This window comes from Mus caroli, chromosome 1 (genome assembly GCF_900094665.2).
Source record: "Mus caroli chromosome 1, CAROLI_EIJ_v1.1, whole genome shotgun sequence".
In the NCBI taxonomy this organism is placed as follows: domain Eukaryota; kingdom Metazoa; phylum Chordata; class Mammalia; order Rodentia; family Muridae; genus Mus; species Mus caroli.
The window spans coordinates 140,555,933-140,583,147 of record NC_034570.1 but is presented as its reverse complement, the minus strand read 5'-3'; the positions used below and the strand labels follow the sequence as shown (position 1 = coordinate 140,583,147).

The 27,215-nt window shown below is 39.1% G+C and overlaps 1 protein-coding gene across 1 annotated transcript in view; it reads left to right on the top strand.

The window, feature by feature from the left end:
• Pla2g4a (phospholipase A2 group IVA) overlaps positions 1–27,215 on the top strand; it is a 130,293-nt gene that overhangs the window by 95,022 nt on the left and 8,056 nt on the right. Inside the window, exons 11-17 of the mRNA XM_021162091.2 lie at positions 314–451; positions 554–646; positions 4,393–4,464; positions 7,907–8,146; positions 14,187–14,371; positions 22,266–22,461; positions 23,853–24,010. Of these exons, the coding sequence (XP_021017750.1) occupies positions 314–451; positions 554–646; positions 4,393–4,464; positions 7,907–8,146; positions 14,187–14,371; positions 22,266–22,461; positions 23,853–24,010 (1,082 nt within the window). The remainder of the gene's footprint in view (positions 1–313; positions 452–553; positions 647–4,392; positions 4,465–7,906; positions 8,147–14,186; positions 14,372–22,265; positions 22,462–23,852; positions 24,011–27,215) is intronic.

Below are 27,215 nucleotides of genomic sequence, written 5' to 3'. Positions count from 1 at the left end.
ATACCCTCCCCCCCCCCACTTCCCTACCCACGCATTCCCATTTTTCTGGCCCTGGCGACAAAGTTTGGAGCTGTGACGAAAGGATGGACCATCTAGAGAAGGGAACTTTTATATTGTCTTTTTCATCTGTTTTTCTTCCTCAATCACTACACAGTGTCATAGGGATTGGTTTGTTTGTTTTTTTTTTTAAACTAGCTTAAATAAGTGAAATTAATCATGGTTCTGTTAAAGCCACTATTAACTATGTGTGACTATATATGTCAGTATGTCATTTTTCTATTAATGAAGTGTCTTGTTTCTAAAATGCTTTTAGATTGGGTGGAATTTAGTCCATATGAGATTGGCATGGCAAAATATGGTACCTTCATGGCTCCTGACCTATTTGGAAGCAAGTTTTTTATGGGAACAGTTGTAAAAAAATATGAAGAAAACCCCTTGCATTTCTTGATGGGTGAGTGATCAAACCCTCTCTCTCCCTCTCTCCCTCTCTCTTTCTCAACTAATTTAAATATGAATGCATTTTAAGTTACTCTGTGTTTCTCTTTTATTTTAGGTGTCTGGGGCAGTGCCTTTTCTATACTGTTCAACAGAGTTTTGGGAGTTTCTGGCTCACAGAATAAAGGTTCTACAATGGAAGAGGAATTAGGTATTGTAAAAGTCTTGGGATGATGAAAAGCTACACTGATAATTAACTATACTGATAAATGACTCACATATATGTGGAGAACATTAAATCTTCATAAGGATTTTAATTCTGAATTCATCAGTAACTTGGTTGAAACAATTTAAGTGTTTCCTAAAAATCATGTCCAAATTATTGAAGCACTGTTAATGGCATTTCAGTTGTGAAATTTACAAAGATTACTCATTATTCCTAAGAGCTTTACATCTGGCATTCGTTTCTAGCTTATCAGATGATTCTAGTTCACACTACAAAAGCAAGAACAAAAAGTAGATAAATTAAGTCATGTCTTGTAAGCTAAAACTAATGATTTTCTTTAAATCAAACATCCTATAATAATTCAAAAATGAGTGTTCTAAATCTTTAAAAAATAGACAACCTCTATGAAGAACTAGTGGGTTATATTCATTATTAAAATAGAACTCTAGAAATATGTTTTTCTGGATGAATAAATTTGACTTAAAAAAAAAGTGGTGCATATCATCATGACTTGCCCAGAGGTTTGAGGTCTACACCCAGTAAGCACTATGTTTTGATGAACTGTGGAATTGAATGCTGAATTAGAGATTTTGGGACAAGGATGTGGTACCATGTATAGAGCACTCCATAGCCTGCAACATCCTGCATTTGATCCCCAGGAACATGAACCCCGGCATGGGGCACAAGTCAGAGAACTCCTCAGGACACATGAAATCCTGTCTCAGAAAGAAAACAAATAATAATGAATGAGTGAATTTGGAGCCAGTGTATCAGGGATTAGGGCTACCAGTCAATTACATCTTCCCCGCCCCCCTGTTCATGAAATATCTCTGGTCTGTTTGGAGAACACAGAATATAAAAAATGACATGTTAAAAATAATTAAGTCATTTTTTAAAATGTGTTTATGTAAAATATTTACTTGCTCTCCCCCCCTAATATGTGACCTTCAGCGATCATGGGCAATGGCTATTGACATAACGAAGCTTTATGCAGAAGAGAATCTAATTGTAACATGGCGTGGAGCACCACACCTGTCCTTCTGAGCAGTAGCACTGTTTCTCCTCCTGAGAGATTTCCTTTCAGTTGTTGATAATTATATATAGCATGCAAAGATTCATCAGTCTGTTCTTTAAGCGTTCCATTTGTTCATTTGGATCATTCCTAAGTAAGTATTGGGAAAGTGATTGTACCTTTTCATTAGGACCAACTATTTCTAGATACACATTAAATCAAGCAGAAAGGGCAGTTATAGCTTGTAGTACTTGGTCTATCCAAGCATCACTAAGGTAAGGGGCGGGCAAAGTGGGTACTACCTGGAGCCAGAGGTGATCTTTAATACAGAGTCACTATTTCTTCATGGTTAAAATATAATCAAAGTATATAAAGATGAAGAAGGTCTGCGAGGCAGCTTCACTGGTCAATAACTTATCTGGCATGTGCAGGGTCCTAGATTTGATCCCCAACATTATACCACCAACAACAGCAAATCGGGGTTCCCCACCAGAAGATCATAAGATGACACCTAATCTGAGCTTTATAGGAAGATCTAGATTAGCCTGAGCTAAAGTGTAGGGATGAGGTAACCCTGCTTGGTTTATTTTAGTGGCAACCCAGGTAGATGACCTGTTCAACTTTAGCTTTGTGGAAGTCACTGAATCTTTTCTGAATCACTCAAGTCTTTTCTGAACTACGTGAAGGTTTTTAAAAAGAGAAAGGAAAGCAGAGACAGAGCCCACGCGGGTGGCCTGCTTCCTGTGTTCCTTCTCTGCTGAATAATCCTGATAACTCCGGTTAATTATTATTTTTTTCCTCCTAAGGCAGGAAGAGAATAGGGCCGAAATTACACATCAGAAGGTGGGCGAGACAATGGCGGCAGGCCAAGGAAAAGGAAGATGTTTACAGTGCACAGTGCTGAGAAATCTCTGTGGAGAAGTCCCCTCGGGGCCAGCAGTCTGGCCACTGGCTGTTTTGTGTCAGACTGAGGGCAGTGGATATTGTGTTCTTGGGCTCCACTGGTCAGCAGGAGGCATGTTAGCTCAGATTATGTAAGGGTTTCCAGAAATGAAACCGAAGAGGTGACTGAGGGGTCTCGGGACTTCTGGGGACTGCTTCATCCTTTGACTAAGTGGGGTCTCTCTTTTTAAGGGGCACCCAGAGGGGACTTGTTTGCCTGTTTGTTTGTTTGTTTGTTTGTTTGTTTTTTACTCTATTACCTTAGTGAAGATTTTAAGGTGAACTGGAACCCTGATTAAATAACTTTAATGAAATAATTTACTTGCTCAAAGAGTTGTTTGATGTGAGAAATTTTACTACTAAAGTGAGCTATGTGAAGATACAAGAGATGAGTTCAGATAAATCCAGTCAAGCTCTAAAAACATCCTTATAAAGAAAACAGTGCGATTTTCTTAAATTAGCTTACCAAATGCAGCCAAAGTAGGACGTACCGAAGCCATAGAGACACACAGGAGAAAATGTTTAAGGAAAGAAAAGTGCAGATAGCAGCAGAGCAACCCAAAGTGTATGACAACTGGGCTGTGTCTTTCTTACTGCCTGCCTCTGCTGTGCAACAGAATTACTGCTGTCACAGTTATAATAGGAAAAGAAAAATCACATTTTGAGTATTTTATTTTGTTGAATTTTGTAGTTATAACTAATGCCAGTAAAAGTGAAATTTAACCTCTCAGGAATTTACTACCCTTTTCATTATGTAACTGTCCATGCATCTGCTATTTATGTGAGCTTAACAAATATAAAGAGAGTAATATGGGAAGCTGCATGCCACACCCCTTGGTTTTTTGAGCTTGCGTTTTCCCCAAGTGGTTCTGTGAGTAAAATTGCTAAATTTGGATCTAGTGTATTGTGATTGAATAAAGAAATATAGTTTTTTCTATTTGCTAGCAAAGAAAAAGAAAGTCACTACAAAGCATAGTGCACATGAACCAGCAGAAAGTCTGATTTTCCTACAAATATTAATCACAAGAATTGTTGTCAGGTTTCACAAATTAGATGCATTTCCCCTGGGAAAAGGAAGGTGAATTGTTAGACCAGCTTTTACCACTATGTCGATGTCAAGGCTATGTAGTGCTTCTTAGCTTTCATAGCTGGTCTTAGTATGCTTTGAAAAAAAAAAAAAAACACATACTGGAAACCGACAGATGGTTTTCAGTGTTGGCAAAAAAAAAAAAAAAAAAATCAGAAGTTAAATAAAGTGAGTATTTGTTCTCCATGTTCTGGAGACTGTTTAGTAGATCATTTGTAGATCTGGTTTTGTCCTTTATTCTCTTTCATAAACACTATTTAAAAAATATAATCAAGCAGTTATTAAAGTTACAATGAACTCATAAGAGCCCTGGCCTTAAAACTAGGAATTGATAAATTTACGCTAATTTTGTTTACTGGGATACTATTTCACTCAGTGATACATTTTTTAAAAAACTAGCGAATCTGATAAGTCTTCACTTACAACACTAAGGCTAAAGTTCCAGGTAGTCTCAGTAGTCCTCCTCCTGTAGTTTTGCTCAGATCACTTCTCTATAGTTAAAAAGGAATGCGACCACCACATAGCCCTGGTTGGCTTGGAACTGGCTTTGAACCCGGAGAGTTCTGCCTGCCTCCCACCTCCTGCGTGCTGGAATTAAAGACTTGCACCAATACTCCCTCATCTGCCCCGTAAATTTAGTTGTGAATCTGATCCCCAAGATGTCTCAATGATTTTGTCTTCTTCCCATAGAAAATATTACAGCAAAGCACATCGTGAGTAATGACAGCTCCGACAGTGATGACGAGGCCCAAGGACCCAAAGGTGAGAGAGTGAGAGCTTCTGGGAGAGTGTGAGCGGAGGAGGGAGAACATTGTCCATCCAACCCATCTCTATGTCTCTAAGCACTGATGACCTTCTAAGTCCTGAAGTGTCAGCATGGGGGCTATCCAGAGGCAGACAGGACTGTTGCATAGAACATGAGAGGCAACACAATCACACCTTTCCCTTGCTTTTAACGTCTCACATATATGTACATACTCCAACAGATGGGCCTGTCTGAGGTGGTGCCCGTACTGAATTCTGTCCAAAGCCCAATTAACGAGCTGGGACCTCTTAGTGTAGAAAGTGGGACTGGGGAATATGTTTAGTGTCTTTAACATTTGTGAAAATATTTATATTTAAATAGTCATTCAGCCATGTGAAAGGTCTGCCTGGGCTCCTTAGCTTTCTGCTATGGCTAATAAACCAACTCTAAGTAAGAACACAGTGGTAAAATATGTTAAAAGCATCAAGACTTGTTGCACATTTGACCTGTGGGTATCAGGGATTCATTTTGCATTGGGACACAGCAGCAAGATATCAGTTTGGTGTGGGTCAGAGTGGTCAGCAGGACATTTGGGATGAGGATGAAGGTGAGGAGGATGAGTGAGGATGAGAGAGATTGGTTGCAGCATCATGGTATTTGTTGTTAATGAACAAATGAGAAGATTGCATATGTGGACAACTTTCCAACAAAACAGTTGATAAAAATGCACCCAATAGTTCAAACATACACACACACACACACACACACACACACACACACACACACCCATCCCAGTTATCACTAAAAAGTAAGATTCTCTTCTCATAGCCAGGTTGCTCTTATGTCTTTATAAGACAAGTTTATGCAAGGCTCAGAGCAGTTACCTCACCACAGGATGTAGCTGCTCCTGACCATGGCATAGGGAAGAATGTGCTATGTCTTATAAACACACACACACACACACACACACACACACACACACACACACACACACACACACACGGGAGGGGGAGGGAGCAAGAGAGAGGGAGAGAGAGAGAAATAAAAAATAAAAAATAAAACAAAAAACTAAAAAGCAGCCTCCCTTCTGGCATCTAAGCCTTTAGCAGGGTGGTGCCAAACTAGGGTTCAGTGCTGGGTTACCGATTTGACTGTTAGCCCTGCTTAATAGCTGAAGCCCTGGAAAGACCCCAGCCCGCAAGAAACACACCTTAATTTGAAAGTCTTCATTTAAAAGTTCAAATTTTACATTTGGCTAGTTGATCAGACTTGCAATTTTAAATTTGTTTTTGATGAAGGAAACAAGCCAAGTACAAAGGGGCCCTATGCCCTATGTCTAGTATTTTGAGAATAGTTAGGAAAGGTCATGGAATGGACGTAGCTGATTGTTACTTACTGAGTAAATCACATGAGTGACCAGGACATTTAATCACAATTCAGCAGTAGCCAGTTTTTGAGGCTGAGAGGTTTAAGAACGTTGAATTTGCTGTTTTTGTTTTAGTTTTGTTTTAAGTTAGAGGTTGACACTGTGAATATTTTTTTTTTCATTAGTTCTTACTGTTCTTTTAAAACAAGCATTTTAGGTTCCATGAAAGATGGAACAGATAGGTCATTTTGGTAAATCTCCTGCCCCATTCTCTCCCAGACAATGCCCCCTCCCCGCCCACACTATACCTTGTTCCATCAGAGTGGTGCTCTCTGTTACATGGATGCCCGTCAGTGGACATGTCCTGGTCTCTCTGCGCTTGCTTGCAGGAGAGTTCCCTCTGGGGGTTATGCCCAATGTGGGTGATGCACTAGAGTGTCACATGGAGTCATTTTCCAGCTCTCAAAATCTTCTCTACCTAAGTAACCATTGGTCAGCTGGGGAAAACTAATTCCTTTGCTCCCTCCATACTGTTGTCTCTCCCGGAGTGGTATATAATTGGAAACATGCCATCTGAATCTTTTTCAGATCCATTCCTTTTTTCTCTATAATGAAGAGTTACTCTGATGTCTGCTTACGGCTTTATGTGTGTTTAGTATATATTTATTGGAAATTGTAGAAGTTGAATATAGATGCTCATCTTTCAAAGCACACGAGGTGGTGGTGGGTGGAGAGAGTTGGCTCAGCAGTTAAAAGCATTAGGTGCTCTACCAGAGGCCCCTGGACTCCTGTGGCAGCTTACAACCGGCTGTAACAACAGTTCCAAGGGATCTGACGCCCTCTTCTGGCCTTCTCAAGCAATACATGTAAATGTGCAGACAAAAACACCATAAAGTACAAATAAGGTTTTTTAGAAATTAAGAAAAATAACCCATGGGTCTGGAGAGATGGCTCAGTGGTTAAGGGCGCCGACTGCTCTTCCGAAGGTTGTGGGTTCAAATCCCAGCAACCACATGATGGCTCACAACCATCGGTAATGAGGTCTGATGCCCTCTTCTGGGATGTCAGAGGACAGCTACAGTGTACTTACATGTAATAAATAAATAGATCTTAAAAAAAAAAAGAAAAATAACCCATTAATACACAGAATTTTATGTGTGCGTGTATAGTTATGCACTTGGTTCCTAGATGCCAGAGCAGAAGTGTTCTGATCAGGTGTTCTTTGACACCGATAAGATTATGCTGCAGTTTGCCAGCTGTAAGGCTTTCTATTCCCAGCTGGAATCTAAGGCCAGCCACTTCCCTGAGAACTTTACCCTGAGATCCAAATCACAGTAACTCTCATTATAATTCTGTGCGATTGACTTCCTAATGAGGAAAGGAAGGCTGGAAAGTGGTTCCTTCAAACTCACTAACGGTGGAGAGGATTAGAGCACAGAATGAGCCCTCCCCTAGAGTTGATCTGGGCATAGTTTGCGAGGAGGAAATCATTTGTCATTGCTTCTCTGGACCACTGGTGAATTTTAAAACACTTTATATCATTTGTTTAAATTACAGAATTTTAAATCCCCAGGCTTTATAAGCAGGTCATAAGATCGATGCGTGAGAGTGTTTATTTATCAGCAGTCAGATGGTGGGTCTGCTGTCCTGCCTAGCTTTGTGTAATCCTCGGATGTTTATTAAGCAGGATATGGACTCTTAGGAAAAATTAGAAAACATAGGTGGTATGAAGTAATATGGACTCTCAGTGTGTGTCTGTGGTGTGTGTGTGTGTGTGTGTGTGTGTGTGTGTGTGTGTGTGTGTTGGATGAAAGAGAGCTAGGGAGAGGGAGAAGGAAGAAAAATTTTTATGTGAAAAATTTAAATTAATCCAGAGGTTTCAGTGAAGATTATAGACTGACCTTGTGTGTAGGTAAAAGGTAACTATGAGGACTTGAAAACAAACAACGACTGGGCGTCTATATTATTTTATTGCACAAAAGCCCTAGAACTTTAGTTTTAATTTTGATGATTAACAAAGCTAATAATAGCCAAAACCTGTACATTTGGCATGTGTGTAAATATTTGGCGTGTGACATATTCCTCCCCTTCAGGCACTGAGAATGAAGAAGCTGAAAAAGAATACCAAAGCGACAACCAAGCAAGTTGGGTCCATCGGATGCTAATGGCCTTGGTGAGTGACTCAGCTTTATTCAATACCCGAGAAGGACGCGCGGGAAAGGTGCATAACTTCATGCTGGGCTTGAATCTCAACACATCCTATCCACTGTCTCCCCTGAGAGACCTCAGCTCTCAGGATTCCTTCGACGACGAGCTCGACGCAGCGGTAGCAGGTATGTAAGCAGTGTAAGCTACTTCAGGATATCTTTATTTTGAATTGGGGAGAAGCATTGTAATTATGGCCAATATTTACCTAGACTCAATTTTAAGAACATTGACTTGTGAGAGACATTACTACTACTGCTACTCCTACTACCACCACTACTACTGCTGCTACTTTGAAGAAAAATACATTGGTTAGGAAATGGCCTAGCCATGCTAGTATAGAAAATATTCCTTGAAATACTTTCTTGATTGATCAGGGTTCCCCTAGAGACAACAGGAAACCTCTACCGTAATACTTATAGAATAGTGTAAAATAGGGAAATAGGTGCTTCCAGAGTTATTCCAAGGATTAGAGAAGCAAGTCCGAGGCTTCCAGGAGTGACTCCAAAAACACCAGACTCATTCCCCAAACGCCTCCACAGTCGTGCCTGGCAACGGAAAGAGAAGAAGCAGCAGCACAGCTATGTCTCATTTCCTCCTTTCTATCCCGTGGGCGGGTCTCTTTGGAAAAGGCCAGGTCTCTACAGATGGGATCTTTGAGGATGCGATGGAAGTTCTCTAGGCCTGGCGCCCCCTTGTGGTAACAGGGAACGTGCAGCACAGGGGTTGGAGTGGAGCCTTCTGCAGTGTCCATCTGGACAGGGAAAATTCCTCTCCAATTTTCAGGCAAGATTAGGAAACTTTGTGAAGTTGCTTGGTTAAGAATCTAGTCACTTTCACACTTGTCCCTAAGTGAAGTTCCCAAGTGTAGTAACCTTTTATTCTTCAGTTCCCTGTGACTTAAGATTAAATGTTACGTTAGCCTTGCTGGTAAGTACTATGGGATACATCTTTTACGTGGTGGCCTGAAATTTTCCTTTCAGTTACACCATCATCTTTTCTTAGTCGTCTAAATATCATTTCTTAATCATCTCTGTCTTAAGGTCATTACTATGATGCGGTAAAACTTTAGATCAGATATTTAAAACAACAACAAAACTCCCTGAAGCTTTCCCAGCGCCTTTGGAAATTATGATAGGCTTCAGAATTTGTTGTTGGTTTCTGTTTGTTTGACTTTAAGGGGAACAAATATTGCATTCTGTGTTGTGTGCACGGCCTTAAATTCTTGGATATGAGTTACCATTTTTTCTTTATTTCTTTATTTCTTTTTTCAAGATAGGGTTTCTTTGTTTAGCCCTCACTGTCCTGGAACTCACTGTGTAGACAAGGCTGGCCTTGAACTCAGAAATCTGCCTGCCTCTGCTTCCCAAGTGCTGGGATTAAAGGCCTGCGCCACCACTGCCCGGCATGAGTTACTTTTAATTATACATTTATTATCCCTAAATCTATGCATATTATCTGTAATAAAAGTCTAATTGTGATAAAGTAAGTTTACCCGAACTAAAAATGGATTAAAACATAGAGCTGGAAGTATTATTTTTCTTTTTTTGTGACTATACTGTTTGTCTTGACTGTCCTGTGGCAAATGCTTCTTTTGAAACTTGTGCTTTACGGTGACTGCTGACAGAATGAAGCAAATTATACTCATAGCTGGTAGATCTATAAAGGACCTTCAGCTACTTAACTTTCTAGACAAAGGATATCAGAGAAACCAGTTCTGTTGTCTTTGTTCCAAATGGCTCAGCAAATCTTGGCTTGGGCCACAGGTCTCAGGGTCTGGCTTCTAAGTCTTCCCTCCATCACACACCACCCATCCCTGTGGCTTCATTAGTCATTGTTTTGCTGATGTAAGAATGGAAGTTTTCTTGGTGTATACTTTGCTTCATCTCTTTTTCAGTATCATTTTGCCAAAACAGTTCATCTGAGGTTTGCACTGCATACATCCTAGCAAATGTGCCCCACATTTCAAGAACTTCCTAGTAGTTTTATAGTGTCGGATATGCTTTTATTTGTCAGTGTTAGGACCATAAGAGAAAGCACAGAATTCCAAATTAATTTTTGTTAATATTAAAGAATACATTTATGTGTATATAAACAACACAAAAACATTTGGGACATATTGAGAGTAAGCAATCATTTGTTGCTTAAGTGAGATGAGAATTGAAAGGGGCCACCCTGTATTTTGACTAGCCAAATTTGGTGACGGTAGGAATTATACCTCTTTATTGTTAGTCTTAACAGTTGTTCAAAACCCTCACCTGGCTTCTTTCTTTCATTCCTTTCTGCATTCGTCCAGAGTTTAGATGCACTTGCAACATGCTTGGACCTCAAGATTCACTGGGCAGCATGTTCTGTGTAACCACTGCTGTTGTGAAGATTAAACACACTTTAAGGCCTTTCTTCCAAGAGCTCGCTCATGGAAGGATTTCTCTGCTTTGGCTATAATAACACTAATAGGAAAGAGCAAATGAGCCATTCTGAGGGAGCTCTAGGTCAGTGAGGGCATAGCTATACACAAGTGTGGCCAGGCTGGGGATTCCCCTTGCTGTGAGGTTTGGAGAATAATTGCTGTGTATATATACCTTGTCTCATACCTTTTCCCTGAAAAAAAAAAAAAACAACCAGTTATTAGCAATTTAAAGAAGTAAAAACAACATAAGGAATGAATCATTCTAAAGTATATAGCATATGCACTAAATATTTGTTCTTGAGATTTGTTTTAGAGTATTACATTTTTGTTATCTAATTATGTGTCAGTATATGTGCACAAGGAGGCAAGAGAGGTGTTGGCTCTTTGAGGCCAGACTTCCAGTTGTGCACTGCCTGATGTAGGTGCTAGGAATTAAACTTGGGTCCTTTGCGGGGACAATTTGTGTCCTTAAACACTGAGCAACTCCTCCGGCTTCAGTGTTTGAGAGGCTCTTGACATGTTCTAATGGAAAGTTGGTTTCTGTACTTGGAAAAAGGTTTATTCTTACATCTCAGTAAATACTTCATTTAAATTATTTTTAATGTGTTTCATGTTTACTTGATTGAAATACATATGTAAAAGTTCTAATTAGTTCAATAATAAATTCCTCCAAATGTATTATTTAGATACCACCATTGCTCGACATAATTGTGTATTAGGCTGAATTCACTGAGCTTGTTAGTGTACATACAGATGAGGGTTTTCCAGAAATAAACCTTATCTTCTTCCAGTCCTGTAGGAGTTTTAGAAAAATCCCATGTTTACTGTGAAGGCTAAAAGGTTTATCACAAACTGTGATCCCTGTGGTTCAAAGGGGTTTAGTAAATTCCTGTTTATAGCTCAGTGCATAAAGTCACTTACTGTCTTGTCTGACACCCTAAGTGAAACCCCCAAGACTCATAGGAAAGATCCAACTCCCTCATGTTGCCCTTAGCCTCTATACATGGGCAGTAGCATGTGCGTGACCTCCCGTCCCACACAGAAAGAAATAAATAACAGTAATAAAAAGTAAAACAAAACCCCAAATACCCCTTCTATATTGTACAACTGAAATGCACCTTTAAGATAATGAGGAGATATTCCCCTGTTTAATTGTCCACATTCTTTATGGGACCTAAGGAAAAGTAAAGGCTTTACATTTTAGATTTTGTCCAAAGTACACATTAATATTGGAAGAGGCTTATATCTTATTCTATGGCAACTCTGCTCATACATATTAAACTTTGAGTGCCTTAAAACAGTTTCTTAGTCTAAAATGAGTAAAAAGGTGCAGTTATCTCATAACTATGACTTCAGCTTTCAGACATTTTGAAACAAGATGAATTATAAAATAATAAAAAATCGCCATATTAGTTGAGTGTAAAATAGTTAATTGTCTGTAGAAATAAATTTTGGAGGAGTTATTCATCAGTCATGTGACTTCTTTCCTGTTTACTTTGTGTTTATAGTGTTTACTGTGACACACATTATCTTGACTAAGATGTGGATATGAGATAATTCAGGCCAGAGTTCAAGACACAGATATCCAAATATTTATCTGTTGTAAATTGAATCTATGTGATGGATTCATCAGATACAACTTAACTCTTTAAGGCAGAATTCTCAACTGGTGGGTCACTACGCCTTTGGGGTTGAACCTTTCATGAGAGGCATATATCAGATATCCTGCATAACAGATATTTACATTAAAATTCATAATAGTAGTAAAATTATAGTTATGAAGTAGCAACAAAATTATTTTGTGATTGAGAGCCAGAACTGTATTAAAGGGTCGAGACATTAGGAAGGTCATGACCCACGGCTATAAGGAACCATTACTGACTTATAGCAGTGTTGTTTCTGTGTATGTCAGAGAACCAGATTAACTCACTCACAGGCTTGGGGAGTTTGTGTGCTTTCAATCACAGGAGCATGTTTGCCCATTGTAGCCTAAAACACATTTTCCACATATTAGTACTTGTCGTCACATGATAAATTGGTCCTAAGAGTACAAATATACTTTCAAAACCCGATCTCCTCCCAACCCCCATCCCTTCCTCATAAAATACTGGGAGAGTCTACTGAGTTTAGGTCCTACTTTGAGGGCTCTAATACTTTCAAAGCCAACTGACACTTAAAACCCAACCAGGCCTTTTAATAGTTGGATATCTTCACCAATTAGTTGGCATAATTCCTAGTTTGTTATAAAGTAACAATGAATGGTAGCTTACTGTGGGGATTAAGAGGCTCTTCACACAAACCATTGTTATTCCCAGGGATGGCAAGGAGAATAGTAATATGCCATCTATATGGCTATTCCTGTAAGATATTCAATTCTGACTTGCTGAAATCTGTTTGATGATGAAAGTCTTATTTTGTATGCAGCACTGCAGTTAATGATTCCCAAACGTATGCTGATGGCAACACAACAAAGGTGGCTCAGTGTCAGTTTATCTTGGAGGCAGGACAGTGGCACTCAGTTGCATGCTGTTTAGGAACCCACCTAGAACATGCTCAGCTCCTCAGAGACAATCTTGGGCTTAAGAAAGGGAGACAGCTGGTTTTCTGACCTGTTTTTGATGACTCTCTTAACTAAAACCAAAAAGAGAAAACACTGGGTTTGCAAAGCCAAGCTACTTATGAATTCTTGTGTTTTATTATACTAGGAAACCTCTCTGCAGTAAACAAACATTTAACGCTGTGTTTACCCATGCTCAGGTGCTACTGATGTGTTGCCATGGAGCTTGAAGGCATTCGTGGGTCATCTCTGTGCTCTCCAGTGGCTGCCTTTTGAACTATCTACTACAAATGACTTCAGTGTTCTTGACTGTATGCTGCTCTCTCCTTAGCCTTTGTACTTCTATGTTGTCAGGTCTTTGAGGCAAGGGTTCTGAAATTATTAAATAGACAATTCCAGAAATATTGGTTCTGTGGTTCTATTCCAGATCAAGGATGTCATCTCAGAACGGTCTCCTGTGGTCATGGAATAGGTGGATGCTCACTCCTCCCTCACCACGGTGTCTTCTGATACTTTTGCCATGGCATTCCTCACTGCCATGTCCTGTCAGTGCATTTACTTACAGTAGTGACAGTAGCCTCACAGCATCTATCAGTGTGTACTCGGCTTGTTCAGTCCCCAGACTTGTGCCTGAATGTGGACACACAACTAGTGCTTATGGAGTGTGCTGTTTAGACTTTTATCTTGGATCCTTATCTCATAGTATAATGTCCACTCAGTCCAGATGGAGGCAGATGGATCTGTTCCGACTCTGCCTCTTCCCAGATGTTTCATTTTAAAGATGGCTTTTATTTTGTTTCATCCTCCACTTCTAAATGTCCTCTCCTTTGCCTCTCTGACAAATAATTAAACAAGATGATGTCTGAAGAAATGCTTTCAAGTCAGTTAAGACACTGTAATAGCATATAATACTATCAAAGGCATCATGGCTAGTGTCAATACTGGAGGCTGAGCTAAGTTCTTCCCTTAGCATCTTATTTCATCATTGCTTTCATTTTGATACTACAGATGAAGAAACTAAGACTTAATGCTATTCATTTAACTACATTTGTTAGTGTTCAACCTATACCCGAGTCTAACAAAGCTGGGGAACCTATCCACATGATGCTCTGCCTCTCAAGTATAAGATAAACATTTGTATATCTGAACTAATGTCAAATGACCACTTCATTCATTCTTCCCGTGCCTTTCCTTTTTAAAGATCCAGATGAATTTGAACGAATATATGAACCACTGGATGTCAAAAGCAAGAAGATTCATGTGGTAGATAGTGGGCTCACATTTAACCTGCCGTATCCCTTGATTCTGCGACCTCAGAGAGGTGTGGATCTTATCATCTCCTTTGACTTTTCTGCAAGGCCAAGTGACACCAGTCCCCCTTTCAAGGTAAGGAGGACAATGCTCAGGGTGCACCCCACAGTGGGCTGGGTGCCTGTTACGGTTTGTATATGCTTGACACAGGTTGTGGCACTATTAGGAGGTATGGCCCTACTGGAATAGGTGTGTATTTGTGGGCATGGGCTTAAGACCCTCATCCCAGCTACCAGGAAGTGAGTATTCTGCTAACAGTCTTCAGATGAAGATGTAGAGCTCTCAGCTTTGCCTGCACTGTGCCTGCCTGGATGCTGTCCTGTTCTGCTCCCACCTTGATGATAATGGACTGAGCCTCTTAACCTGTAAACCAGGCCTAATTAAATGTTGTCCTTTATAAGACTTGGTCATGGTATCTGTTCACAGCAGTGAAATCCTGACTAAGACTGTGCCCTTATATAAGTTAAGAATCAAGGCAATACCTATATGCCAATCTGATCTGAAAAACCACTCAATTAGTAGTTCCTTCTTAGGTGACTCTAGACTGTATGAAATTGTCCGTTCAGTCTAATTGTGGCAAAAGTTCCTAGGATGAAAAGTGGATAATACTTTAAAAATGTTAATATTCAAAATATATTAATATTCAGTCTCTTTGAGGCTGTTAGTGGTATTCAACAAGAGAACAGGAATTGGTAAGATAATGGTAAGTTCTATGCCTTGTAAAACATCAGGACATGAATGTGTTGATGCTTCCTGGAGTCAGGGAACAGGGAAGTGAGTGAGTGAATGGTATATAAACTGGCCAGACATGACTGCCAGCACATTGGAAAGACTGGGCTGCTCTGATTGTGACCAACAGATAGTAAGCCCATGAGGAGGACTCCAGGGAAAAATTTAACACTGGAAGGTAGGAAATGGAGACTTGGTGGAAGATTTCCAGCAGACAAATAAAATCATGAAATTGGAATCTTAGGATGATTAACCTGAGTTGGCAGATGAAAGGCGAAAAGGTTAAAGTTATGACTTACTGTAAGCCCAGTCTAGGATAATAAAATATTGTACTATGCAAACCACAGGCAGAAACTGATGACCCATGAGGGACAAAGAGGTGGTAGTCTCCAGTGATGACTCCAAAGAGGTGGTTCTGATGGTGGAAGGCACAGGAGTATTCATTTAACCAACAGAGTGAAAAATATCAAAGCCATCACTTTATGAGTCAGAGCTTTACTACTGAATGAGATGGTACTACCACGGACTTCTAGGGTACCACTTAGTAACACAAATAAGAGAAATATTTTAAAGGGTTTAAAAATGTTTCATTCTTATGATTAAGTAGAACATATACTTAGTAAATATATGAAAAAACAGAATATACATATGTATATATCAAACATTTCTATATAAAAATGCTGATGTTTTGATGATTTGTTCCTATTCTAGTCTGTCTTTGAAGGCATGTGTGTATGTGTGTGGATGTCTGTGTGCAAGCATGTGTATTATATGTATGTGGTATACTCGTTTGAGTTTGCAACACCCACTACTTTAGGCATACATTAAGGCCAGAGCAGTATGTTAAGTATCTCTCTGTACCTTGTTCCTTTGAGAAAGAACCTCACCATCTTTGCTAGGCTGGGTAGAGAGCTAGCTGTCATGGCCTGCCTGTCTCCCTTCCCTGGCTTTTGATTGAAGGCAGTAACAGTCAAATAGTATTATAAGGACTGCTGCTTTCTTTAGAGCAGATAGGACACACTGTTAAGAAAATATCTGGTGTAAAGAGTCTCATAATTCCAAACATTATTCCTATTAGTTTCTCTAAGAAGAGCAGCCCCGTGTTTCATTTTTCTTGAGTTTCACTTTTATTACTCATTTAATAATGTAGGTATAGACTGTTACTGTTTGACTTTCCATTTAATGCCTACCTGTCAGTAGCCCCCATGATGCTTGTCTTAGTGGCCAGATCATTCATGAATAAACAGACTGAGTTTAGGGGGAAGGCTGCTTTGGTTTTTATTGAGGAACAAGTCAGCTGGGGGTACAGCAGAACTCAGGTTTACTACTGGTATATTTTCCTGTATTTTATGAAGAAATATTTCAAGCCATGTTGTTAAAACTCGTTCTAGGTTATATCACATATCATGTATTGCACATGGGTCTGGGTAACTCTTTCAATGTTCCTTTGAAGGATTCACATGCAGAGGCCAGCCACAACATTGGATCTACTTTGTCCAATAGAAGGAAAAGGAAGGAGGCAATGAGGGGGGCAAAGGACAGAAGTATCAAGGAAGCTTGGCTGGCTATGCATACATGTGTTAGGAATAATGTGTGTTAGCTCAATTCATCTCCATATAGGTCATTTGGGGGACCCACAAATAGAACAAACTAATCTGTGTTTGTCTACATTAGCCTCATTTATTTGTTGGTCATGGTCCTTGGTATAGAACTACCATGCATGTAATTTACTTCTTCACTTGGGTCTCATCATAGTCTACAAGAACTGACTCTGGGCTCACTATCCTACCAGGCCTAGTGAGGGGAACTACCCACTCAAGCCAGTCCAAGAGACAGAACTACAGACAGCAAGGCATCTTGGATGATGGAGTGGCTTGCAGAGACACATTAGCCTGGGTTAACTTTGCAAATGGCAACCCATCATGCCTGTGGAGGACTCTGACTGTTGTACCTGTAGGTTTACCTCTCCAGTTACTTTCTTAGAGTGGCTATTTAAAAAATGACATCATACATAGGGCTTAAAATTACAAAGAAGTGTAGTGTTGCAGTTCTGGGGAGCCAGTAGTTGATGAGGGTATGAGCACGGCTGTGTTCACTATTAGGATTCATGGTAGAACTGTTTGATTTTGTGGGTTCTGGTAGCTCTGCACATGCTTTGCAACGTGGTTTGGGGACCTTGGTCACTACCTCAGTTTTTACTTGATATTTTTATTTATCTATTATTAGCAAAACTGTCATGGTACTTAACCCCTACCCCACAATCAAGGCTGATCACAGCTCAAGAGACTTAATTATATTGTGAAGAGCCTTCTTCTGGCCAGTAGGATGACTCAGGGATGTTATCCTTTGACTTACACACACACACACACACACACACACACACACACACACACAGAGAGAGAGAGAGAGAGAGAGAGAGAGAGAGAGAGAGAGCACAGCACTCATACATATACACACAGACACATACATTCACATACACAAATACACAGGCATACACACACAGAGTAATGATATTATGATAATATGTTTTTGAAGAACCCTTTTCTTTAATAAGGCCACATTCACAGGTGGGTGACTAGGTTATAGGATAATCCTGTTAGGGCCTCCTTTAAGTCACTGGAGGTTAGAGCATTGTGGTGAGCACATATACCCAATATTAATTTTCCCAGAGATGTTTTTGCAAGCATATACCCAGATTTTAGTGGAGCACTAACTGCCCCAAGTGTTATGCAAGCTTTGTGTCCCCGTACTCAACTGCATTATGAGGCTCATAAAGTCTAACAAAAGCAAGTCCCTTATTAGAAGAGATGGTAACTATAACAACCAATAGTAAATTCTAAGTGGTGGTTCTGTCTGTCCGTCCTACCTTAGTTCCTTTAGTATTTTTAATGATTATATTGTTTTAAACATTAATTATTTATATGCTGTTAGGTCATCTATCTCCACAATCTTAAAAATAGGCTTTAAATAATGAGGAAATTATAGAGTAGTAAAAAAATATGTATACTATGTTTGCATACAGATGAAAATATCATTTTCTGTTGTGAAAAACCTATTTATTATTATGTATATGTCTTTGTATAGAGAAATATATTGTAGGTCCAAATTAATTAATTGGTAATTCTTGTGAAAGGGCTGTTAGATCATTCCCTAAGGGGTCACAACCCACAGGTTGAGAACTACTGTGTTAAATTATTTTAAGATTTTTGTTTGTTTTTCAATTATAATTTGGTACTCAAACAGGAGTATGGGCATTTTTGAAAGTATCCCTTTGAAAGCGGATCCCTAATTCTTTATTTGATAAGAAGCTGTGTTTGCAGTTAGTACTATGTAAGCTTAAGATGTTGACAACAGTGAAGCATCTTGGGGTATCAAGCAGCCACTGACTCTCTGATGTTGTGATTTGAGAATCAAGCCTTTTGGCTCACTAAAACGTTGTTTTTGTTTTAACTCTTTCAAATTGGGGGGTTTACTCACAGTCTGTGTCATTGTTTCTCAGTCTTACTGGAGAGAAAGGAGACGTCAGGAAGGAGACGTTTTCCATCCTGTAATCACTGCCCTTGCAGTCACCGGTGTTTAATCTTTTCCACATTGGGATTGGAGCAGAAAAGGGAAAGTTTCCATCACTTCCTGATCCCAGCATAACTCTGTCCAGCTAAAAATAGCCAGACCTTTACCTCAACTCATTCCCTTTCCTTCTTTCTCCACATAGCCACATATCATTTGGTCATCCCCTGACTCATGTTAGTAAACACTAGAAAGCTGCTTTGCCTGGCCCTCACGCAAGTTCCTTACTGTACGAGCCTTGGTCTGACTGTGGTGTTGAATAATCAGGAATGAATAACTGCGGATAGGATTAGACATGAAATAGCAAGAGGAGTTTGGCAGAACGGGGCAATGGGGGAGGAAAGAGGAATAAGAAAAGTCTTCAAGAACCTCAACCAAGAAGTTTTACATCTGTTAATTTCTTCTTAGCAAAGCAGAATCATATTCAGCAAAAACATTTTATAAAAGCAACTGCTCTCATATGCATTGAATCCCCTTTTTCTTAGATTTTATTTCTTTGTACATTTTGGGAGAATCGATCAACTTAAAGTTCATGCCTTTTTAAAAAAAAATTTCAGATTCCTTGAATATTTAGGATTTTTATTGCTTATTTTATATAATTTTCAATCTCTTTTGAGGCTGAGAGGAGAGACCAAGAGGGCTTGAACACTATAGAAAGAACTAACTACTGGCAACTTAGGAATGATGAGTAGAGAGTAGTCTTCCCCTGGGAAGGGCACACTAATTGCTTACGCAATTCCAAATGCTTAGCAGTAAATATGTGCAAAAACGTACCATTATATAGACTGATCAGTTCTCTTTAGGGATATACCCATATACGTATATAAACACATATGCATGTAAAATTCAGTACTAAAAACGGTATAATTTCTGAATTCGGATGTACCAGATTGAAATACTTGCTGTCCACTCAAGTTTTTCAAGTCTCATCTCTAATCCTCACAGCTACGCTGTGAAGATGCGAGTGGTGATCAGTTTCATTTCGCAGAGGCAGGAAGCAAATCGCTGAGAAATGGAAAACAGTGACGCATAGGAGAGATGTGCTCAGGAGCTGGTTATGTCAGGGACAGCAGCGACACTTTAGTCCCCATGCTATCCTGTGGCTCACAATCCCCACAGTGACTTTAGGCCCCCTCACATGTTTGGTGCCTGGTAGCTGTCGTGTCTAGGCAGCGGGTCTTGGATCATCTAGTTAGCATGTATCTGTCTCAGCTGGGCCTGTCTTCTGCCTTTCCTATTTTCCCAAAATGTGGAACTATTTTCAGTTGTCTTTCTCACGGACGTAAATACATCAAAGCTTCAAATGCAGGTCTTCTCTTAAGCATAGGACATAGTGAGAGGCTCAACAGTATTTGTTGTATAAATGAGCAAATACACTGAGGACATAGTGTAGTCGTATGGCCCTGTCTTCTGGAAATGTGTAACTTTTTAATAGCACCTCTGATAGTTTTGAATATGAAAGGTTGTCCCCCACCCAACAGGGTCTAGATGCTGTACTGCTGAGAGCCATTCAACTACACTCACTGTTTTGCCCTCAGCCAGTGATGGTTAGTATTGAGCAAATCAATATGACAATAATAGCTTAAAAAACCACCATCTCTAAACATCTTTTAGTATGGTTCCTGATTTTCCTCCTTTCTCTTTCTTCTGTTTTCTTCTTTTTATCCTTATTGATTGGATATTTGCATAGCCTTTTCTGTGTGAGAGATGGTGATCTAAGTAATTCCTTTTATTCAGATTATAATCTGTGTTTTATAGCTAAGAATAGTAAGTTCAGAAACATACCCCAGGCCATGGAACTGACATTTGGACTCAGGCACCAGGCCCAATCTGTGGTTTTACACCGTGGCACTTTATAACCATGTATTTATTCTGGCTGCAGAAACTACATAGAAAAAGAAATGAGGCCTATTTTTTCCTGACAACGTTCCACATTGATTCCCCAGGTTAAATTTAGTTCTAAATTTTATTTATTTATACTTTGTATGGTGTGTGTGTGTGTGTGTGTGTGTGTGGTGTAAGTACACATTCATGTTGAGTGCATGCATATGAATGGTGGTGTACATACACATGCCTGCACCTGGGTGGGGAGGCCAGAGGCAGCTATGGAGGACATTGGTGTTTTCCTGAGTTCCTCCCCCCCCCTTCTTTGATGTAGGCTTTCTCATTGAACTCAGAACTCACTGACTTTATGCACTGAGGTCTGAAGTTGCTTTGCATTTCCCTTTCATAAGCAGAAGCCACAAAAATGCTAATTTAGAGGCATACAAATATTTTATATATATATATATATATACATAAAACTAAGTCATTTCTAAAATATGTATAATTTTATTACAAATTTAAAAATAAAACAAAAGGAAACATTGTTTTAAAAAATTTACTAGTAATACAAAAATCCAATGAAATAGGAACGTCCGACAACCCAAAGCTCTAATACTAACTGTGTGTAGTAGCTACTGAAAAAAACAACCAGCATTTTTAAAAAGTATTTTCTCTACAAGCAATCTTACCAGCTATACAAGAACGTATACCATGTTAATGGTGAACAACACTTGAATTTCACATTCTTAGTAAAATAATTTAATTGATATGCTTTTTTTTTTAATGCTTTGATGGAGATGACAGGTATAAAATCCAGTGACAGGGCATCTTAGTATTTCCATTGCCGTGATGAAACTCTGTGACCAAAAGCAACTTTGAAAGCACAGGGTTTAGTTCCTTTTATAGCGTGTAATCCGTCGTCCAGGGAGTCAGATCAGCATCTGGAGGCAGGAACCTAGAGGCAGGAACGGAGGCTGAGTCTGAGGCAGTGGAGGAGTACTGCTCACTGGCTTGCTCAGCTTGCCTTCTTACATACTCCACAACTATGTGAATATGAGTGGCAACACCCACAGTGAGCTAGACCTTCCTTCATCAATCACAGATTAAGAAAAATGCCCTGGCTCTGGAAAGAAATATTGTGTTGAAGAAGCAGAAGCAGGAGAAGCAGAAGAGGAAGAGAAAGAAGAAAAGAAAGAAAGAAAGAAAGAAAGAAAGAAAGAAAGAAAGAAAGAAAGAAAGAAAGAGAGAGAGAGAGAGAGAGAGAGAGAGAGAAAGAGAGAGAAAGAGAGAAAGAAGGAAGGAAAGAAGGAAAGAAAAAGAAGGAAGGAAGGAAAGAAGGAAAAGAAAGAAGAAAAGCTTCCCACAAGCTTGTGTACAAGCCAGTGTTACTGGAGGCATCTTGCCAATTGCGGTTCCCTTTTCTCAGATAAAGCTAGCTGTGTCAATTTGACAAAACAACAACACACCAACTGAGACCCAGAGTTTTTCCATTCTTCACTGTAAAAGTCATCAACCTCCCAAGGCTTAAAACCCATTCACATAGTTGTAAATATTTTGAACCATTTATCTTTTTCTTTAGTAAGTTCTTATTCAAATCAGTTCATTAATACATTTGTCAGATGTCTGCTGTTTAGCCAGTCCATATTGAGAACTGATGTAACGGCACTGAGGTTGTTTAAAGAGTCATTTTTACAGATATTGGCAATTTGCACAGCCCTTGAACACAGTGATTTTTTTTTTCTTTTTTGTCTTAGCAACTGCTGGCAGATAATGGATGTAGAATAGTGGACAGACCAGATGAATGAATGAAGACTGGACATTTCTAAATGCATCTTTCTCTTCCCTGCAGGAACTTCTGCTTGCAGAGAAGTGGGCGAAAATGAACAAGCTTCCCTTTCCAAAGATTGATCCTTACGTGTTTGATCGGGAAGGATTAAAGGAATGTTACGTTTTCAAACCTAAGAATCCTGACGTGGAGAAGGATTGCCCAACCATTATCCACTTTGTTCTGGCCAACATCAACTTCAGGAAGTACAAGGCCCCAGGTATGTTTCTGTAAAATTGAAGTCTGGCTGGCAGGATGTTTGCTATTAAGCTGTTGATACTATTACACTGAGATTGTCCCATGAACTGTGACTGTGGGGAATGCGCCTCTTACCATGACAAACAGCAGTAACCTGGGAGCCCAAAGCCCTTCCTTCTTTCTTTTTTACCCCAAGATTCATGTTCCTTATAATAGAGAAACTGAAAGATGAATGATAGTCTTAGCTAAAGATGATAGGGCATTGAACCAGCATCTTGGGTTTGGTAGGTGTCCAATTCATAAAGGATGTTTTAAATAGTTTGACTTTCAACTTTGTGAAATCATGAAAATCAAAATCATGGAAAATGCTTTGGGAGTATTAATTGATCACAAAACTCTCAAAAAAAAAAAAAAAAACCACACCATTACTGATCATTTTGGGAGGCCACATTGTATTTTACAGCAAAGGAGATCTAATTCAAGAAATGGTTACTCTGTTTTCTCATATCTGAAGGAGTAGGTAGACTCTAATGCATCCTAAAAGATTCTCATTAACAAAAAAAGCATTCTCCCATCCAAGTACTAACCAGGCCCAACGTGGCTTATCTTGTGAGATCAGATGAGAGCTGGCGCATTCAGGGCGGTATGGCGTTCTTAAGGCTTTAATTGCTAAATATTTCTCAAACCAGAAGATGCAGTTTTCCATTTTGTGATTAGAAACTCCCCCCGTCCCCGCCACCACACACACACTGGGTGGTAATGGGATATAGGGAAGTTTTTCCCTAGATTTCTCAGAAGGATAAAGAAGAAGTGAGAGTGGAGTTGTGAGGCAAGTCTTATCCTGGAGAAAGAAGGCTGGCTAGCATCTTTCGTTTTCAAACTGAAACCGTAGTTTCAAATTGAAACCCTGATTTTAAACTGAAAGCAACCTAGATAATATTCTATTACTGGTAGTTCTTGGGGAGAAACCAAGAGGTTGGTAAGTATAGGGACTTCTGATGGTTGAGTAGGGTTCAATGTTTTGGTTTGGATTTCCCCGGAGGAAGATTCTCAGGACAAACTTCAAGTGCAGAGGGTTTATTTGTAAGGGAGTGAGGAAGTGATACTGGGCAGGGAGACAGACAACATAGCACATGTTTGTATGCCAGCTACTCAGAGAGGAACATGACCCATCTGGGGAAGGCTATAAGGCAGAGCACCCAGGATATAGGGTCATCCTTCCCACCCACGCTAGCAGGCAAGGAAGCTGGGTATCTTCCCAACTTGAGCGTGGCTGACTAGGGAATAGAGTTACTTTTTAGAATTACAGACTTTCTGGTGATTCTCGGTGCTGTTCTTATGCTTGTTTTGTATGTTTTGGAGATTTTTTTTTAAGTTTTCAAAAGCAAGATGCATATTCTTTTTGGCATATAGGTGTTCTAAGGGAAACCAAAGAAGAGAAAGAAATCGCTGACTTTGACATTTTTGATGACCCCGAATCGCCATTTTCAACCTTCAACTTTCAGTATCCCAATCAAGCATTCAAAAGGCTACATGATCTGATGTACTTCAACACACTGAACAACATTGATGTGAGTATCTCCCACAGCAGATAACATGGAAACTCATTAGCCTACACATGAATTTATTAAGAAGACAGATAAGGCTCTGAGGTGACCATATGCAAAACATGGTGCCTTATTTTCCTAAATTATCTCACTAACCTCTAGTAGACACTAAAAGTCACGAATAAGGACATCACTGTCTGTGGCTAATCAGAACCACACTTTATGCATTGTTTGTTGAAGTAAGTGTTCCTTCCCAGCTTCCCTGATATATGTATTGTATCCATTTTATGGTAAAAATAATTTATAAAAGGAGGGAAGTGGAGGAAGAGCAGTATATGGGCAGGAGAGAGTGTAACCATGAATGTCCTTATTGCAGAAGTCTCAGCAATGGCATAATGTTTTCAAATGTTTGGTTCTTGTAGATCTTGACAGTATCACCAAATACTCCAGTCCCCTGCATTTCAGCCTTTGAGATAGCCTGTGTGCTTTGTGAAATCGACTTCTGAAGCAAGGCTTTCCCTTCAGTATCAAACATTCTTATCACTAGCATATCTGCTCTTGAAAGTCTTTGCCTGTGAGATTGCTTAGTGTTAAATGCACCCTTTTATAGTGCTGTTGTGTGATTGAGATCATCAGCTTGTGGGCCCAAATCAAAGCATCTAACCAGTTATTATCACCTATGAAAGCTGAGCTCATTGGATTAGGAAAGAAAATAAGAAATGAAAGAGAATTAGAGTTGTGTATCATGTATGATTTGGTGGTCTATTTGGAAATTATGAATGATTGTGGATTATGAATTATGGAGGTCAATTATGAAGACTTTGAAGGAACACATGGCTGTGTTGTTTCTGTGGAACCTAACTAGATTTGTGCTAAAGGAAAACTGACATCCATCAGTGTTCATGCTTTTTAGATCATTTTCCTTGAGACAGTTAAAGACAGGTCAAATGCAATCATGACACAGTAGCCATAATACTTCAAAATTTAATACAATTTTGTCATCATACAAGAATATTTCTAATAAACTCCAGTTCCTATAAATTCTAAAATTACTCCTTTATTGCCCATATTTTCTAGTAGGCAATGACTAATATGCAATGTACTTACCAAAAGTTGTAACAAATTATTTGCTTAACAGATGCTTAATAAATCTTACATGGGATGCTTAGTAAATCTTACATGGGAATAAATATTTAAAAACCTCATTCTACCTTATTTCTGTAGTGATGCTTACAATTTAAAGAAAATAGAGACATGAGTTTTGTGACATGAGAAACACAGAGAAAGTTTGAAAATAATGTTGTGTTTTATGTTGTTTAGATTTCATTTCATGTAAGTGTGTAGGAGGGGGCATGTTAATATAGGTGTCCCCTGAAGCCAGAGATGTCAGATATCCATGGAGTGGGAGCCACAGGCAATTACAAAGTACCTTACATGGGTGATATGAATGGATCTCAGGCATTTATGAAATCAGTATGTGTTCTTAATTAAATAGCCATCTCTCCAGTCCATAAGTAGGGCTGTATTTTATAAAGTTTAATAATACCAAAAGAAAAGAGAGCTAAAGAGATCCTAATATTCTATTTTGAAAAGAATAGACTCATATAACTTTTGGGGTAAACTATATTAAATTTGATAAATTATCCTTTAATGAAAAGAAATAGAATTGTAAGAACTATAAATATCCCCTTAGAAATAAAGATATTTGAATACAAATTCACATATGTATTTTAAACAACTATGTTTCTCTTGCTATTTTCAGTTTCCATTTATATTAGACCTGATAAAGCATTTGCTGTAAGCTATTGTGTAGTATCTACTTACATACTTTACAAGCATTCCTCAAGGTAGTTTATTTGATGTAGACATGAAAAACTTAAAGCCTGAACAAAAATAGACTGATTTTCAAAACAATCATCCTGACTATAGCTCAATAAACTTTATATACTCACAAACTATTAACAAAGCATTATATAATAATATATTTGATCTGTATAAAAATTAAGAATTTTATATATTGTATTTTCATGATAGTCAGTGTTACCCCAAATGCACCTCCCAATTCCATGCACACCCATCTTTGTGTCTTGTTTTTAATATTTTTAGTATGTCAAGTCCAATTAGTGCCACCAATATCCTCTTGACTGTGTGACTATCCTTTAGAAACAGTAATATCCTTAAAGAAAAAAAAATCCTCTTCTGTTCCTAGCTAGAACTTTATAACTGCCCCCATGACTCCATATGATAGGATTTTGTCTGGTTTGAGCTTGTACAGATTTCATGCTTGGTGTTATAACTGCTGAGTTTGCACATGCAACTACCCCCTTTTGTGTAAACCAACATTTTTTTTAATAGCTTCTGCTAACATTTGAGGCATGATATTTAGAGGCAAAGATACGGGTTTTATAGTATTTTTACATAAAGGATAGGCCATGGCTTAGTTATGTTTTTATTGCTGTTATCAGATGCCATGACCAAGGCATCGTGAGAAAGATGAGAAAGAGTTTACTGGGGCTTACTATTTCAGAGGATGATTCTGTGATCAGGATGGCAGGGAAACATGGCAGCAAGCAGACAGGCATAGGACTGGAGCATTAACCAAGAGCCTACAGCTTGAGACACAACCATAAGGCAGAGAGAAAGGTAACTGGTGATGGCAATGACTTTTGAAACATCAAAGCCCACTCCAAGTGATACATGCACTCCAACAAGGCGACAAAATACGATCCTTCTCAAACAGTTCCACTAACTAAGGACGAAGCGTTCAAATATATGAGCCCATGGGAGCCTTTCTCATTGGAATCACCACAGGGCCACTTGTCACTGAACATACTACTCAGACGTCAGGAGATTTGGATTCTTTATCTTAAAGGCAGGAACAATAGGATTCATCGCAGGGGCAGTGTGACTATGAATGTGTAACCAGGTATGGCATAAACAGTTCCCTGCACACAGAAGCCACTCAAACATGAAGATCTTAGCTTTGCATGACAATCTCCTGCTGTCCTGAAGTGCATGGAGAATCTAAATATGAAACAGTGAAAATGTTAAGAATTTACCATGTAAACAAGTTTTATAGATGGTGACAGTGTAGGCATTAAGTAAATATATTTAAATTAATTAATGTAGGCCTTTTCCTAAATTAAATGGTCATTTTGACTTACAATTAAGTGGATTGTGCCTCCCCCGCTCCTTCTCCCTCTCCCTCTCCCTCTCCCTCTCCCTCTCC